The sequence below is a fragment of the Artemia franciscana genome, chromosome 18 (genome assembly GCF_032884065.1).
Source record: "Artemia franciscana chromosome 18, ASM3288406v1, whole genome shotgun sequence".
Classification (NCBI taxonomy): domain Eukaryota; kingdom Metazoa; phylum Arthropoda; class Branchiopoda; order Anostraca; family Artemiidae; genus Artemia; species Artemia franciscana.
In genome coordinates, this window is record NC_088880.1 from 1,688,941 (window position 1) to 1,704,641 (window position 15,701).

The following is a 15,701-nucleotide window of genomic DNA, read 5'->3' on the forward strand; positions in this document are numbered from 1 at the left end:
TTAATTCTAAAATTCCGCGAAGAACATTCTCTAGAGTCAAAACCACGCATAATAACAAAATCTCCTTTTCGTTTTATTACTATGCAACACTTTAAGATTATATATGACAGTTTCACAGTTCTGAAATAATTGCTAAAGGGCGTTTGCTAAAATGCTGACGAGAACATTCTTCTTCTTTGACAAGAGTGATGTCTTTCATTTCTGATCTGAGTAGAGACTAATGAGTGATATAGTGTTTCTCGACCTTTTAAAACCTTTTCAATTTTATCGGGAAGTCTGTCGCTCGCCAATCATGCTAATAACAAATATTCTTATCGTTTTGTTGCTGTACAATATTTTTTTGCTGACACATCTTAAATGTGGGGGTCGTTGCATCTAAGAATCTTATTGCCCAAGTTAATTCTAAAATTATAGCAAGAACATTCTGCATAGTCAAAATCATGTTAATAACAAAATATTCTTTTTGTTTTGTTGCTGTGCAGCATTTTGTTACTGAAACGTCTTAAAAGTGGGTGTTGTTGCATCAAAGCACCCTATTGCCCGAATTAATTCTAAAATTCAACAATAACACTTTCCATAGCCAAGATCTTGCTAAAAACAAAATATCTTTTTTGATATTGTTATGTACGCCTCAAAAGTTATGTACGACAGTTTCAGAGTTGTGTACGACAGTTATGTACAACATGTTATGTACGAATTATGTACGTACAAGTTATGTACGACATGTACGAATGTTATGTACGACAGTTTCAGAGTTTTGATGTAATTGCTAAAAACCTTTTGATAAGTTGTTCTAAAGAGTAAGATTAGATGCAAAATGTAAGATTGGTGACACTTTAATCTTTTTTTGGCTTAAGCGTCCTGCCGCATTGGGTCTGGTGTAGAGAGTGTCACCACCTTGCTCCTCCAAGCTGACCGGTCTACTGCTAAGGGTGGGGCTTCGTTGACTGCTTTGTTAGCCATCTCCAGGAGAATTCCTGATTCTCCTGATCTATTTTGTTATGCTGATCCTCCCTTTGAGAACAGCTCAGCAAACTATTTTTGGGCCAGGATTTCTGAATTGTCAAAATGTCAGATAGGACTTTTAGGTGAGGTAGCCACGAGTTTTTTTTTGCGGTTATATTTTTGCAATAAGATCAACGAATTAATGAATTTCCTCTGCTATTTGTTTTATTAACTTGGTTTTTAAGGATTCCTACTGTTTTGTAATTCGTATTAGAATACTACTGCTGTTACTACTAACAACTCACTGCTGCACCAAGCCGTCTGAGGCCGACACAGCTGTGCAAGATCCTCCTCCACCCCAGTCTTTCCTAGAACAACTTGCATATCTAGCACATCAAGTGCATCCTTTTTGGTATTTTCCATTTTAAAATACTCTTTTTTGGTCCCCCTCCCCTTTGAAAAAATAAATTCACCCCCCCCTAACAGATCTGTTAATTTATGTTTCTTAGCCCAATTATACTTCTACTAGAAAGCGACTGTCAAATCGAGAGTAAGGTCTATAGCTTGTGCCTTTGATTTACCCCGATGATAATGCTACTACATTGGAATGAACGGACTTGGATTTACGCATTCATTTTTTTTTATCCACCTTTAAAAGGTAAGGGAGCCAGATGGTCCCTACGGAAATAAACCACTTGACAGAAATTGGCATATGTATTCGAAATACGCCTCTTAGAGCTGGTCGGGTTTTCTAGTGGGGATATTAACAGTGGAGAGCTTTTTTAAGTGTGCAATCGATAGTGCTTTTTATTTTCCTTTTCTTCAGCTTCTAATGGGGAAATAATTTTATGGGGGACTTTCATAACCATGCAAGACAGGAGAGGAAGGCGTCGATTTTTCTAGTCTTTTTTTGTCTTCTGATAAGGAAACTAATTATAAAAAAGAACGATTGGTATTATTGGAATGTTGTTGTCGTCTACTGCAGCGATTAAAACAAGACGAAATGATTTAAATTATACCCGTTTTCCTTAGTCATTTAAGTTGTACCCGTAAATTATACTCTCTCTCCTAAATTCTGTAAATGAAAAAGTCACGTGGTTTTAAAAAATATTAGTTTTGTATGTTTCGATAAATGGGCTTTCCTTTATAATCTAATTACAATCAAAAACATAAAAATACAAAATAACGGGTACAACTTTTAATACCCGTTTTTCTTATTCATTTAAATTTTACCCGTAAATTATACCCTCTCTCTTAAATTCTGTAAATGAAAAAGCAATGTAGTTTAAAAAATATTTATTGATAAATAGGCTTTCGTTTATAATGTATTTACAATCAAAAACATAAAAAAACACAATAACGGATATAACTTTTAATTGAAAATATAAAAATATATTGCAACGGGTACAACTAAATTGAAAATATAAAAACACATTGCAACGGGTACAACTGTAAATTGAAAATATAAAAATACATAGCAACGGGTACAACTGTAAATTGAAAATGTAAGACCGTATAGCAACGGGTGCAACTTCCAATTCATTCTAAAAAAAACGGTACAACTTTTAATTAAAAATGCAAAAATATTCAACAATGGGTACAACTTTTAGCTGGAAATGTAAAATATATTGACAACAGGTTTAACTTAAATTTAACTTAGTAAAATAATACTGCCGAAGCACATCGGCTTTGTCTATGGAAGCTTTTATCAACGAAAATAAGAAAAATAACGGAATACAAAAAACATACAAGAAAATAAAATAAAAATCATAGGAAAGCAATGGGAATACTTGTAAAAGCTCGTAACTTCAAACCTTTTCGTCCTTCGTATTGGCTTAAATTTTTACATACAAATACCAATCAAGTGAAGTTTAGCTTTTCGTTTTATTTACTGACTCAAAATTTCACGCATTTGGTTTTAAAGCCAATCAGGTTTTTAAAAGGCGGGATTATTTGTATCCTCAAAATGACAGAATAATTAAATTGGTCTACGGAAATTCGTTGCAGACGTGAACCAATGGAATTAAAGCACACTTTTTGAAATGGAATTTTTATAGAGCAGTCTCTCTTTTTCTCTTTGATAAAAAGAAAAACTCTAAACATAACAAAAAATAATAAAAATAATATATTTTTTGTCTGCATTTTTATGTTCATGGAAGTAGGATTCTTTTTTATCATTAGCTTAGTTTCTCCTATTTTTAGACAAAGGCCCTGGAATGTGAAACCCATATAGTTGGCCTTTATTATTTTATTAATTTAAAAATACTTTTCCCACAAAAGAAGTTGTTCAAAGAAAAGTAAAGAGTTCCAATAAACCATAAAAAAATGAGCAATATAAAGTCAAATAATCCGCCAAGCATAAAACTATCACAAATCACAATCAATAAATAAATGAAACGTAAAACGAACAAAAATTACAATAAATAACCGAGTCAAACTCTAAACGGGCAGAAATTAACATGATTCGAGCTGATATCTTCCGTGCCTTGTGTAGACCAGAACATAATTTGCACTTTACTGAAAACAAAATACATTTTAAATGTGTTTAGTTTTTTACTTTAATAAATAAAAAATTATGAAGACTTTAAGGAATAAATATCAGTATATGTATATTAAACTTACAATCCACGGTCATTTCTTTTTTTCAGTAAAAAAAAATATTGAAAAAAATATTGAACTTATTTTTCGAAAATATATAAAAAATACCTTGGAAAAATATTGAAAAATACCTTTTGCCCCTCCCCCTCGAAATTTGTTGAAATTTCAATAAATTTTTGCCTCGAATTTGCGGCTCCAACCTCCTTAATTCAAAACTTTTTTCGTCGTTTTTTTTTTTTTATGTAAATCCACTGTCATATTGGATAATTTATAGATCTTTGAAAATGATGCTCTGTTATTGTTTGTTTATTTATTATCAAATTTCTCTTTTTAGATACTGAAGAAAAAGATATTCTGGGTTCGATCCTTCTGCCGTCCTATCGAATCAGCCCTGTTGGACCTGACGAAAAAGTATTTCGCAAGTTTGCATTTAAAGCTGAACATGCTAATATGAGAACTTATGTATTCGCAGCTGATAATCATGAAGTCATGGTTCATTGGATGAACGCCTTAAGTCTAGCGGCAATTCTCCAAACAACACCAAAAAATCAGTAAGTAAATTTAGTATTCTGCTGTTATAATTAATTAATTATAATTATAATTAATTATTATAATAATTATAATTATTATTAATTATAATAATTATAATTAATTCACTGTTATGATTCACTGTTTAATTAATTTCTCATACCACGCTGCCTCTTCATTTACAAATTAAAAATATTTAAATGTAGAAAAACAGGTATAATATTTTTAATAAGACAGTGGAAAAAAACAAAAACAATCAAACTTTTAACAACAAGAAACGTCCGAATATTTTACCTTTATCAACGGAAAAACATATGTATAAGAAACTAAAGTAAAAACAAATTTACAGAAAATATAAATAAAAGACAAAGAACAGACGAAAATCGAAGAATTCACATATTGTTTTGTGACGAACAGTTGTCATATTCCATATCATCAATATGTAAGTTTTTTTCTGTGTTTTTGTTCCATTTTTTGCCTATTATGTATATTTTCTGTTTAATTTATTATTTTATTTTTTCGTTTATAGCCTAAAGCCTTCCGGACATGATGTAGAAATATTCGGACGTTTTTTGTTATTATTATTAGTTTTTTTTTCACTCTGATATTTAAAACCTTGTATAGTTTTTTGTATATTTTCATTTGTTTAATTTGTAACATTCATTAATGGAAAAATATGGTTAAAAGAAAGTAGCTTCAATTCTTGTGAAGTAGCTTCACAAAAGAGTAGCTTCAATTCTTGTGAAGTAGCTTCACAAAAAGAAAGTAAATAATGACGAAGACCACGCTGCCTTTCCATAATACAACAACAAAAGAGAGAATAATGAGGACTTTTTTCCCAAGACAGTGAACCAACAAAACCTATTTGAATATTTCGGCCCTATATCTAAGGGTCGTCTTCAGCAAAGAAAAAATAAAAACAATAAAACACTTACAATAAAAGTTCTCAGTTAAAAATCCATTTTTTTTAAAAATAGCCTTGGCATCATTACTTCTTAACGAAAAGTTCAGCCAAGACTGTCTGATAAAAGCTAACATTTTACAAAATAAAAAGTTAGCTTTTATGAGAATAAATATGAATAAATTTTATGAGAATAAAGTACTGCCTTTTACTCTTTACTTGAAAATGAAAAAAAACAAAATTCTGCTTTTTACTTTTTATTTAACAGTGAAAAAAAGCAAATGCTGTTAGCAAAATTAATATTAATTATTTTGAAGGAAAATTAATTTTTGGAGACTCAAAATGAAATCTCAAAGAATAACGGCAAAAAAAAATGTCCTTCGTTGGTTACAAAATATTCCCTGACGGTCCAATAAGCTACTCAGGAAAACAAACATACCTTATTTATTTTTTAATGCAATTTGGAGATAAACAATTTTATTTTGAAAATATTTTCTTTTAGTTTTAGGTGGATTTGATGGATTTTTTATTTGGGCGTTTTCGTGTTTTGCTGTAAAAAAAAAGTATTTTGATTAATTGCAGTTTGAAGGCTCCAAATGAAGGGAGATGATAAACTGCACGCCTATATTGAATTAAGATGTCGTTTGACCAAACTGGTCGTAACACAGTTATTTTTCTGTAAATTTCGTTAGTCACTCCGGATGCACACCCTAACAATACCTGACTTATGCAATTTAAGTAAGACATAACATAGCTCAATTATCATAATGGAAGGTTTCATAAATCACGGTTTGATCCAAATGCATAGTCATTTTTGGTATGGAACAAACCAGATCACTGCTCAAGAAAAAGATAGCAGGGTTGCCATCCCTAGTGATTTATCACCAATCTAGTGATTTTTTATATTGTGTAAGCAAAAAATAATTAAATCAGCACTTAAATCACTATATTATTGAAGAAAATGGCTAAATAACAAAAAATCACTAAAATCTAGTGATTTTTTATATTGTCTAAGAAAAAAGTCACTAAATCAGCACTTAAATCACTATATTATTGAAGAAAATGGCTAAATCAAACAAAAAATCACTAAAATAAAGTGATTTTTTCTGACCAGGAAAACCCTGCAAGCTAGAAACTATATTACTTATAGTTACTTGTGATACATTTACTTATTATGATAAATCAGGCTACTGTTCGCCCCCCTCTTTATATTTATCTTCTTCTCCCTCTCCTCATCTTTGTCCACCTTCACCCATCTATGCCCTTTTCCCCTCCCTCTGCTTTCTTTTTTTTGTGCATATTTGCTGTGATATCTGAATTTTTGATATAAATATATTCTACTTCTGTGTAGCTGTTCAATCGTTTCCGAATTGTCAAAATGTCAGATAGGACTTTGAGGTGAGGTTGCCACGAATTTTCGCGCGATTGTATTTTTGCAATGAAATCAACGAATCAACGAATTTTCTCTGCTATTTTGTTGATTAACTTGGTTGGTTAATAATTCCTAATGTTTTAGAACTTGTGTTAGAATACTACTTCTATTACAACTAACAACTCACTGCTGCACCAATAGACATATATTGCTGGAATATGCGTATATTCCACTTCCGCTTAGGTGTTTTTTGGATGTTTTTTAGATGTCTTTTTCTCCTGTGATGTAGTTTTTCTTTTGGCAAAGCTAAATAATAAAAACTATAGTTAATAAGCATCTTGTGTAATATTATATTGAAAGTTTCGAGTAATTCAAAATGAATTGAGTCGACATTAACTTCAATTTAAAATAGAAATCACGAATATTCAAACATGGAACTGCTCAGCCGAAAAAAAAGAAACATAATTACTTGTTTTTCACTAATTAAGGTTTATGTACAAGATTTTGACGTGTGTAGTATCATCATTTTGGCTAGATCAAGGGATAGATTTAACCCTATAACATAAGTAACTTGCCCTTAAGTAACTTGACATTGAAAAAATGTTATTAAGCAATGTAACATTAATTAATGTTAATTATTAATTAGCATTATTTTTTAATTTACATTAATTAGTAATTAATTAACATTATTATTTAGTTATAATATTTCATATATTAATTTAATAATTAACATTAATTGGTTAATGTTAATGTAAAATTAAGTGATGTAACATAATGTTTTAAGTAACGTTGAAGTAATGTTACTAAGTAACTTTAATGTAATGTATTTGCTGTTTTTCAATAGAGATACTACCAAAAAAATAACTTTTATGTGCATTTGAAAACTGTAGCTTCGTCGCAAAATCCCCCGTTTGTGAAAGATCATAAATTTTAAAGAGAGAATACTGTTCAATTTTTCTCCCAAAATTTTGATCTGTCTTTCGCCGGTCGACTGACCATCCTTGGACACAAACTCCTCTCAGATAGAGGACTTGGTCATAAATGACAAATATAAGGTTGTCATAAATGACAAAATATAAAAAATAAGGTTGACATGAGGCAACCTAATTCGGGTTGCTTCATGTCAAACTTGTTGTCTGAGAACCTGTGTAATGTGTCTATCCACCTCCGTAGGGTATCGCTCTTTCCTCTAACTCCGTGATTCTCAATATGGGGCATAGGCCCCACTGACGGGACATGTCAATATTTTGGTGGGTCATGTGTAGGACATGCAACCTTCCGCTGACTATGCTCTTGAGCCTTGATTTAAAAAAAGCATGTGAATGACGTGTGAAAAATGAAAAATGATATCATTGAAATGACATCATGCATTGTATAAGAGGTGTTGTATGAAGACAAGAATTTCGACTAGTATAAGACATATCTTGAGGACGGAAAAAAACTAATAGAATTTATGGCCTTTTAAGCTTCGTTCGGGAGAATACGCGTAAAATTTTGCGCGACGAATTTAAATATCGCGAAGGAGGCATAAAGATATTAGAAACGCATAGGTGGGGCATGCCCCAAAACTGGTTAGGAACCACTGCTCTAACCTCACAGTTCCTATTAAAAACCCTAAAAGCCATTGATAGACAGGTTTGGTAGCTTTTAGAGTATGTCCTCTATTGACAAGAAGTACTTCGTTGTTTAAGCCCCATAACCCTAGCCCTAGTTGTTTACCCCCATAACCTTACTTGGGACTGCAGAGAGTGTCTTACAGACATTTTGCTGATAGAAAGGTTAAGTCATCTCTGACTGGCTCCCTCATATAGCAGAGAAAGCTGTCGAGGGAACTTACATTTTAGAAAGTATCACTCGATACTTTCTAAATCGATACTTTTCGATACTTTTTCGATAGAAAGTATCACTCGAGGAAGGTTGTAAGGTTGAGTTTTTCTAAGCTCATTGATTTCAATTTTCGTTTTATTTTAGCTGTCTTGTCTTATTCTTTCTTTTTGAATTTTCTCTTTCTCTTGTCTCTTTCTTGTCTCTTCTTCTTGTCTCTTTCTTTTTGAATTTTTAACAGTCACTTTTCAAAGGTCAAGGACATGTATACATGCTGAGATTTTAATAGAGAGGGGGAAGAATGCAAACTATCTTCTGAGAGGGGGCGGGAGAAAGGAACTACTTCTGTGTTTAGAAAGCTGTCGAGGGAATTTACATTTTAGAAGGTGTCACTCGAGGAAGGTATTTTGAGTTTTTCTGAGCTTATTGATTTCAATTTTGGGTTTTGTTTTGGCTGACTTGTCTCTTTCTTTTTGAATTTTCAAAAATCAAAGTTACTTTTCAAAGGTCAAGAACATGTATACATGCTGAGATTTTAATAGAGAGAGAGAAGAATATAAATTATCTTCTGAGAGGGGGTTGGAAGAAAAGAACTGCTTCTGTGTTTAGAACGATGTCAAGGGAATTATTGATTTTAGAAAGTGTCACTCAAGGAAGGTTTTAAGGTTGATTTTTTTTTATTTTGATTTTAGTTTTTGAGTTTTTTTTATTTCAATTTTGGTTTTGCTTTGGCTGACTTGTCTCTTTCTTTTGAATTTTCAAAAGTCAAAGATACTTTTCAAAGGTCAAGGACATGTATACATGCTGAGATTTTAATTGAGAGGGGGAAGAATGCAAATTACCTTCTGAGAGGGGGCGGGAGAAAAGAACTACTTCTGTGTTTAGAAAGCTGTCGAGGGAATTTATATTTTAGAATGTGTCACTCAATAAAGGTTGAGTTGTTCAGAGCTCCTCATCAATACTGGATTCCCCACTACAGTTTTAGGGCTGGATAGTTTTTTCGCAAGATTCGACGATTGCATCCTTAAGAAGTGTAAGCTTGAGCAACAAATATCAAATATTCCACTCGTTATCAGTGAGCAGAATGTCAACTTAACTGGAACGCGCAAGCTCCTAGGCTGCTCCTAGGGTTTGGTGGCACCCGGGGATTAATAAATTGCAGCGCCCCCTTATGACTCAAATATAAGCAAAAAAGCTGAAACAAAGTGAAAAATTTGATCAAAGTAGGCGTCCCCCAGCCGCGGTGTCCCACCCCCTCCTTTGAACGGCTCTTCGCGCAATTGTACTGTTCTCGATAAATTCTCTCTGGGGTGTTATAGAGGACGCTATGGGAAGTGAAGCAATCTAGTGGTTACATGAAAATTATGTTTATGCGCTTGCAAGGTGGAACTTGTCAGCACTACTCTTTAATAAGCTTACCATATTTCTAACTTTTTGAAAAAGAAACGGGTAAATTATTGATTAGATTTTAATTTATTTTGGATTGTGCTTAAACCACTCCTTTAGAATTATCAACATTGTCATAGCGCTAACTTCTAGTGGAGAGTCAAACAGTTCGTGGTAACGAACTGTAAGTAAGGAGCGACCTGGCTCCATAGTAACCGAAATTAAAAAAAAAAACGGAATTTTAATACAAATAGATACATCATAAGAATCGAATTTTTATGCTAATTTTAAATATATAAGCTTTGTCAAGTTTAGACTTACCCATAAAAAGTTACGAATCTGAGAAAATTTGCCTTATTTTCGAAAAAAAGGAGGAAACACTCCCTAAAAGTCATAGAATCTTAATGAAAATCGACCTGGAGCGACCTGGCTCCATAGTAACCGAAATTTTAAAAAGGAATTTTAATACAAACAGATACATCAAAAGCGAATTTTTATGTTGATTTTAAATATATAAGTTTTATCAAGTTTAGACTTACCCATCAAAAGTTACGAGTCTGAAAAATTTGCTTATTTTCGAAAAAAAAGGAGGAAACACCCCCTAAAAGTTACAAAATCTTAATGAAAATCACACCATTAGATTCAGCATATCAGAGAACTATTTTTATAGAGCTTTCAAGCTGATATCTGCAAAAATGTGGGATTTTGTATTTTTGCCAGAAGAAAGATCACGAATACTTGTTTATTTGTTTTTTTCCAGGGGTGATCGTATCGACGCAGTAGTCCTAGAATGTTGTGAGAGGGCTCATTTTAACGGAAATTAAAAGTTCTCGTGCTCTTTTTAAGTGGCCAAAAAATTGGAGGGCAGCTAGGCTCCCTCCCACGTTCATTTTTTCCCTAAGTCACCGGATCAAAATTTTGAGATAGCCATCTTGTTCAGCATAGCTGAAAATTTGATAACTATGTTTTTGAGGACGACTTAATGCCTCACAGTCTCCGGGGGTAGGGCTGCGGGTTATGGACTTTGCCCATCATTTACCTATAGTATTCGTTATTGGGAAGCATACAGACGTTTTCAGGGCGGATTTTTTCTGGGGGGTGGGTGAAGGTTATTTCCATAGAGGAATTTATCATGGGAGAAGATAATTTCCATGAAGCGGGTGCTAGATTCTCCAGTATTATTTAAAAAAATAATGAGAAATTAAATTAAAAAAACAAGCTTTTTCAACTGAAAGTAAGGAGCAACATTGAAACTTAGAACGAACAGAAATTTTTAGGCGTATGAGGGGGTTTGTCTTCTCGTCAATTCCTCGCTCTTCACGCTAAAGTATGTTTAGTATTTTCGAAAGAGTGATTTATTCTAATTAAACGGGCTTTGTGATTCAGGGGTCATCAAACAGTTCGTGGTAACGAACTGTAGTAAGGAGCGACCCGGCTCAATAGTAAACGAAACTGCTAAAATATACATCAAAAGAATTAGATTTTTATGCTGATTTCAAATATATAAGTTTCATTAAATTTAGTCTTTGTCATCAAAAGTTACGAGCCTGAAAAAATTTGCCTTATTTTAGGAAATAGGGGAAAACACCCCCTAAAAGTCACAGAATCTTAACGAAAATCACACCATCGCATTCGGCGTATCAGAGAACCCTATAGCGAAATTTTCAAGCTCCTATCTACAAAAATGTGGAATTTCGTATTTTTTGCCAGAAGACAAATCACGGGTGCGTGTTTATTTGTTTGTATTTTTTTTTTTTTCTTTTCCCCAGGGGTCATCGTATCGATCAAGTGGTCCTAGAATGCCGCAAGAGGGCTCATTCTAACGGAAATGAAAAGTTCTAGTGCCCTTTTTAAGTGACAAAAAAAAATTGGAGGGCACCTAGCCCCCCTCCCACGCTCATTTTTTCTCCAAAGTCAACAGATCAAAATTTTGAGATAGCCATTTTGTTCCGCATAGTCAAAAACCATAATGACTATGTCTTTGGGAATGACTTACTCCCCCACAGTCCCTGGGGGAGGGGCTGCAAGTTACAAACTTCGACCAGTGTTTACTTATAATAATGGTTATTGGGAAGTGTACAGTCGTTTTCAGGGGATTTTTTTTTGTTTTGGGGGTGGTGTTGAGGGGAGGGGGCTATGTGGGAGGATCTTTCCTTGGAGAAATATGTCATGGGGAAACAGAAATTCAATGAAAAGGACGCAGGATTTTCTAAAATTACTATAAAAAAAAACAATGAAAAAATAAACATGGAAAAGTTTTTTCAATTGAAAGTAAAGAGTAGCATTGAAACTTAAAACGAACAGAGATTATTACGCATATGAGGGGTTCTAAAAATACTTTAGCATAAAGAGCGAGGTATTTAGGAGGAGATAAATACCTCACTCTTTATGCTATAGTATTTTTAGTAATTTCAACTATTTATTCTACGGCCTTTCTGATTCAGGGGTCATTCTTAAGGAATTGGGACAAAACTTACGATTTAGTGTAAAGAACGAGGTATTAACGAGGGTACAAACCCCCTCATATACATAATAAAAATTAAAGAATATAAAAGTTTGTTACGTAAGTTAATTCTTAAGTTACGTATATATTTTACTAATAAAATAATTCCTTAAAAATTAAAATTTATAGTTGCCTTTTTATGTAACCGAAAAATTGCATGGCAACTAAGCCTACTTCCCCATCCCTTATTTCTAAAATCAAAACTAAGAGAAAGCCATTTAGCCAAAAAAGGAATTAATATGTAAATTTCATTTTAATAATTTATGTGTGGAGAGCCAAAATCAAACATGCATTAATTCAAAAACGTTCAGAAATTACATAAAAAAACTAGTTTTTTAAACTGAAAGTAAGGAGCGACATTAAAAGTTAAAACGAACAGAAATTACTCCGTATATGAAATGGGTTGTCCCCTCCGCAATCCCTCGCTCTTTACGCTAAAGTTTGACTCTTTGCCACAATTCTGCTTTTTAAAACAATTAAAAGCTTTAGCGTAAAGAGCGAGGGATTGCGGAGGTGACAACCCATTTCATATACGGAGTAATTTCTGTTCGTTTTAAGTTTTAATGTCGCTCCTTACTTTCAGTTTAAAAAACTAGTTTTTTAATATAATTCTTAAAGAATCCGAACACAATTCTAACTTCAGTGTTAAGAGCAAGGTATTGACAAGGGGGCCAACTTCTCATATACGTAATAAAAATATACGAATATAGAAGTTCGTTACTTAAGTTAATTCGTAACTTACGTATATTTATTCCTAATAAAAACGTTCAGAAATAAAATTTAAAGTTCTAGTGGGCTTTTTAAATAACCCAAAAAATTGGAGGGCAACTAGGCCCCCTTGCTCGCCCCTTTTTCCCAAAATCGTCCGATAAAACTTTTACAAAGCCATTTAGCCAAAAAAAAGGAAAAATTAATATGCAAATTTTGTGTTAATTATTCATATACAGTGAGCCAAAATCAAAACCTGCATTAATCCGAAAACGTTCAGAAAACGTTCAGGATGTAAGGAGCGACATTAAAACTTAAAACGAACAGAAATTACTCCGCATATGAAAGGGACTGTCCTCTCCTCAACGCCCCGCTCTTTACGCTAAATTTTGGTTTTAAAACAATAAAAACTTTAGCGTAAAAAGCGGGGTGTTGAGGAGGGGGTGAACCCCCCATACATGTAATAATTCACGTTCGTTTTAAGTTTTAATTTCGCTCATCACTTTCAGTTAATTTTTTTTTTAATTTAATGTCTATCTAAAACGAGTCTCTTAACTTTACGACAGTTTTTAGTTCAACAAATCTTTAATCATGAAATTTATTTTCTTTTTGTCAGCGGTAGGCCATTTTAATGCCAATTGTGTATTCAAAATCAAATTCAGTTTCAATGTTTTAACAATAGCCTTGATTAATTGATAGCTCGATTGATGGTTGGATGAGCTTATGCAAATTCTATTGAGTCATCGCATACCTGAAATTTTTCTACAGTTCCAATGGCCCCAATGGTTGTGGTAAAAGAGTTGAATTTGGAAACTAGCCATCATTCTAAATTCACGTATGATTTTCCACCTTAATTTTGGCATTGTAATCGTTGTTTGTTTTTTCTTATTAACCAAGTCCTTTTTAATGGTCGCAAGCATGGGTACCCGAAGAGATTTTTCTTTTTGTTGGACCTGGCTGGCCAACAAAATGGTCTTTAGGGGGAGGGGGTAACTTTGGTTTTTTTCCATCATTTTAAATTCTCTTAAGATTTTTACTAAGAGCATAAGTAAACTATAAGTGTCGGGACTGTCGATAAAATTGAACAAAATCACAAATGCACTCTAGAGTTAAGCTTTTCTTGGTAATTTTCTCAAACTTCACAATTGTATTTTTTCAGAAACTATGATCAAACGCTTGATACTATCAGAAATGCACGTTAATCACAATTGTATTCACAAATGATGTAATCACAAAAAAGTTAAGCGTTTCTTGGTATTTTCTCAAACTTCACAATTGTATTTTTTCAGAAACTATGGTCAAACGCTTATTACTATCACAAATCACAAGAGCACGTTAATTGTATTCACAAATGAGTTAAGGGTTTTTTGATTTTATCTCAAACTTCACAATTGTATTTTTCAGAAACTATGAACAAACACTTATTACTATATTAATTTTGCCAATTACGCTGATTAAACTCATGTTGATTATTACACTAAAAAATGTCAAAAAACACCAAACGCTAGATGACACTAGTGATTTTTCGCGACACCAATGCCAGTTTGCACTCTTATAAGGGACTCATAGTCATTCAGTCGTATCTTAATTTAATATTGTTTTGGATGACTTGTCTCTTTCTTTTTGACTTTTCAAAGGTCAAGGCCATGGATACACGCTGAGATTTTAAGAAAGGGGGGGAGACTGTAAATTATCTTCTAAGAACGGGAAAGGAGTGAAGAACTCACTTTCGTATTTAGAAGACATTTGGAATTCACGTAGGATTTCCCCTTTCTGGAATTGTAGCAGAATATTTTCTTTATTGACTAAATAGCCTACTTCTCTATAGTCTCGGGCATGGACACCCAAAGAGATCTTTTTTTTGAAATGTTTTCTAGAAAGGGAGGGAAGAGACGGTGAGCCACATTTGGGATGCGGCTTTGTGGTGGTGACTTTGCCATGGATGTCTTTATTCTTTGTTTTTTCTTTAAGTACTTTTTGGGGGGAAGAGGGTAACGGCCTTGGATGTCTACAGAGATTTTGCCAGAGGGGAAAAAACCTAAAAATGTTTCCCAAGAGGGGGAGGAGCAATGATTGATTGGATAGCGGGTTTTCCAAGGGGGGATGAATTTATTGGATAACTTGTTCTTATTTATTGGCTTTTCAAAGGTGTAAGGTACTATTCAAAGGTCTTGATCATGACTTCTTACAGTGATTTTAATAGAAAGGACTAGTCTACTAAGTAGCATCTTAGAAGGGGTTAGGGGGGGGGGTAAGGATCTGAATTTTGTATTTAGCAAACATTTGTAACTCACATAGGACTTTCAACTTGATTTTGGGATTGTAGTAGATTACTTATTTCTTTTTGACTAAGAAATAATTATTAATTATTAATTAATAATTATTGACTTTTTGACTTCTCTATGTTCACTGGCATGGTTACCCGGAGAGTTTTTTTTTTTTTTTTTATTATTTCAAGCTGCTAGTTTACACAATGATTTCTAGAAGGGGGGATTGAAGAAGTGACTGTGGGACTTGGCCATTGTTCTAAAATCACATAAAATTTGCACCTTGATTTTTGACATTGAAATGGATGGCTCTTTTCTTTCTTATTGAGTAAGTGCTTTTAAAAGGTCAGGGTCATAAATATCTCCAGAAATTTTGCTGCAAAGTTCAATCCTACAGATTTTCTTCCAGTGGGGGGGGGGGTGCTAACTGACCTTCAGGTTTAGCAAACATTTAAACGGATATAAGAATTGCACCTGAACTTTGGAATCATAATGGATAAATTGTTTATTTCTTATTGATTTAGTTCTTTTCTAAGGTCTTGATGATGGATACCTGTTGATGTTTTGTCAGATCCAGCAGACCTAAAATATTTTTCCTAATAAAGGGGGGGGGGTGAAGTCTTGAATTTTTGTCAGAAAAGAGCCATATTTTTTTTAATGTTACACAAT

General features: G+C 33.1%; 1 protein-coding gene across 5 annotated transcripts in view; it reads left to right on the forward strand.

Annotated features, from left to right (window-relative positions):
- Positions 1-15,701, forward strand: part of LOC136038487 (uncharacterized) — a 138,929-nt gene that overhangs the window by 57,440 nt on the left and 65,788 nt on the right. For all 5 annotated transcript variants that reach the window (XM_065721565.1, XM_065721566.1, XM_065721568.1 and 2 more), the window contains one exon: positions 3,878-4,094. In XM_065721565.1, the coding sequence (XP_065577637.1) occupies positions 3,878-4,094 (217 nt within the window). The remainder of the gene's footprint in view (positions 1-3,877; positions 4,095-15,701) is intronic.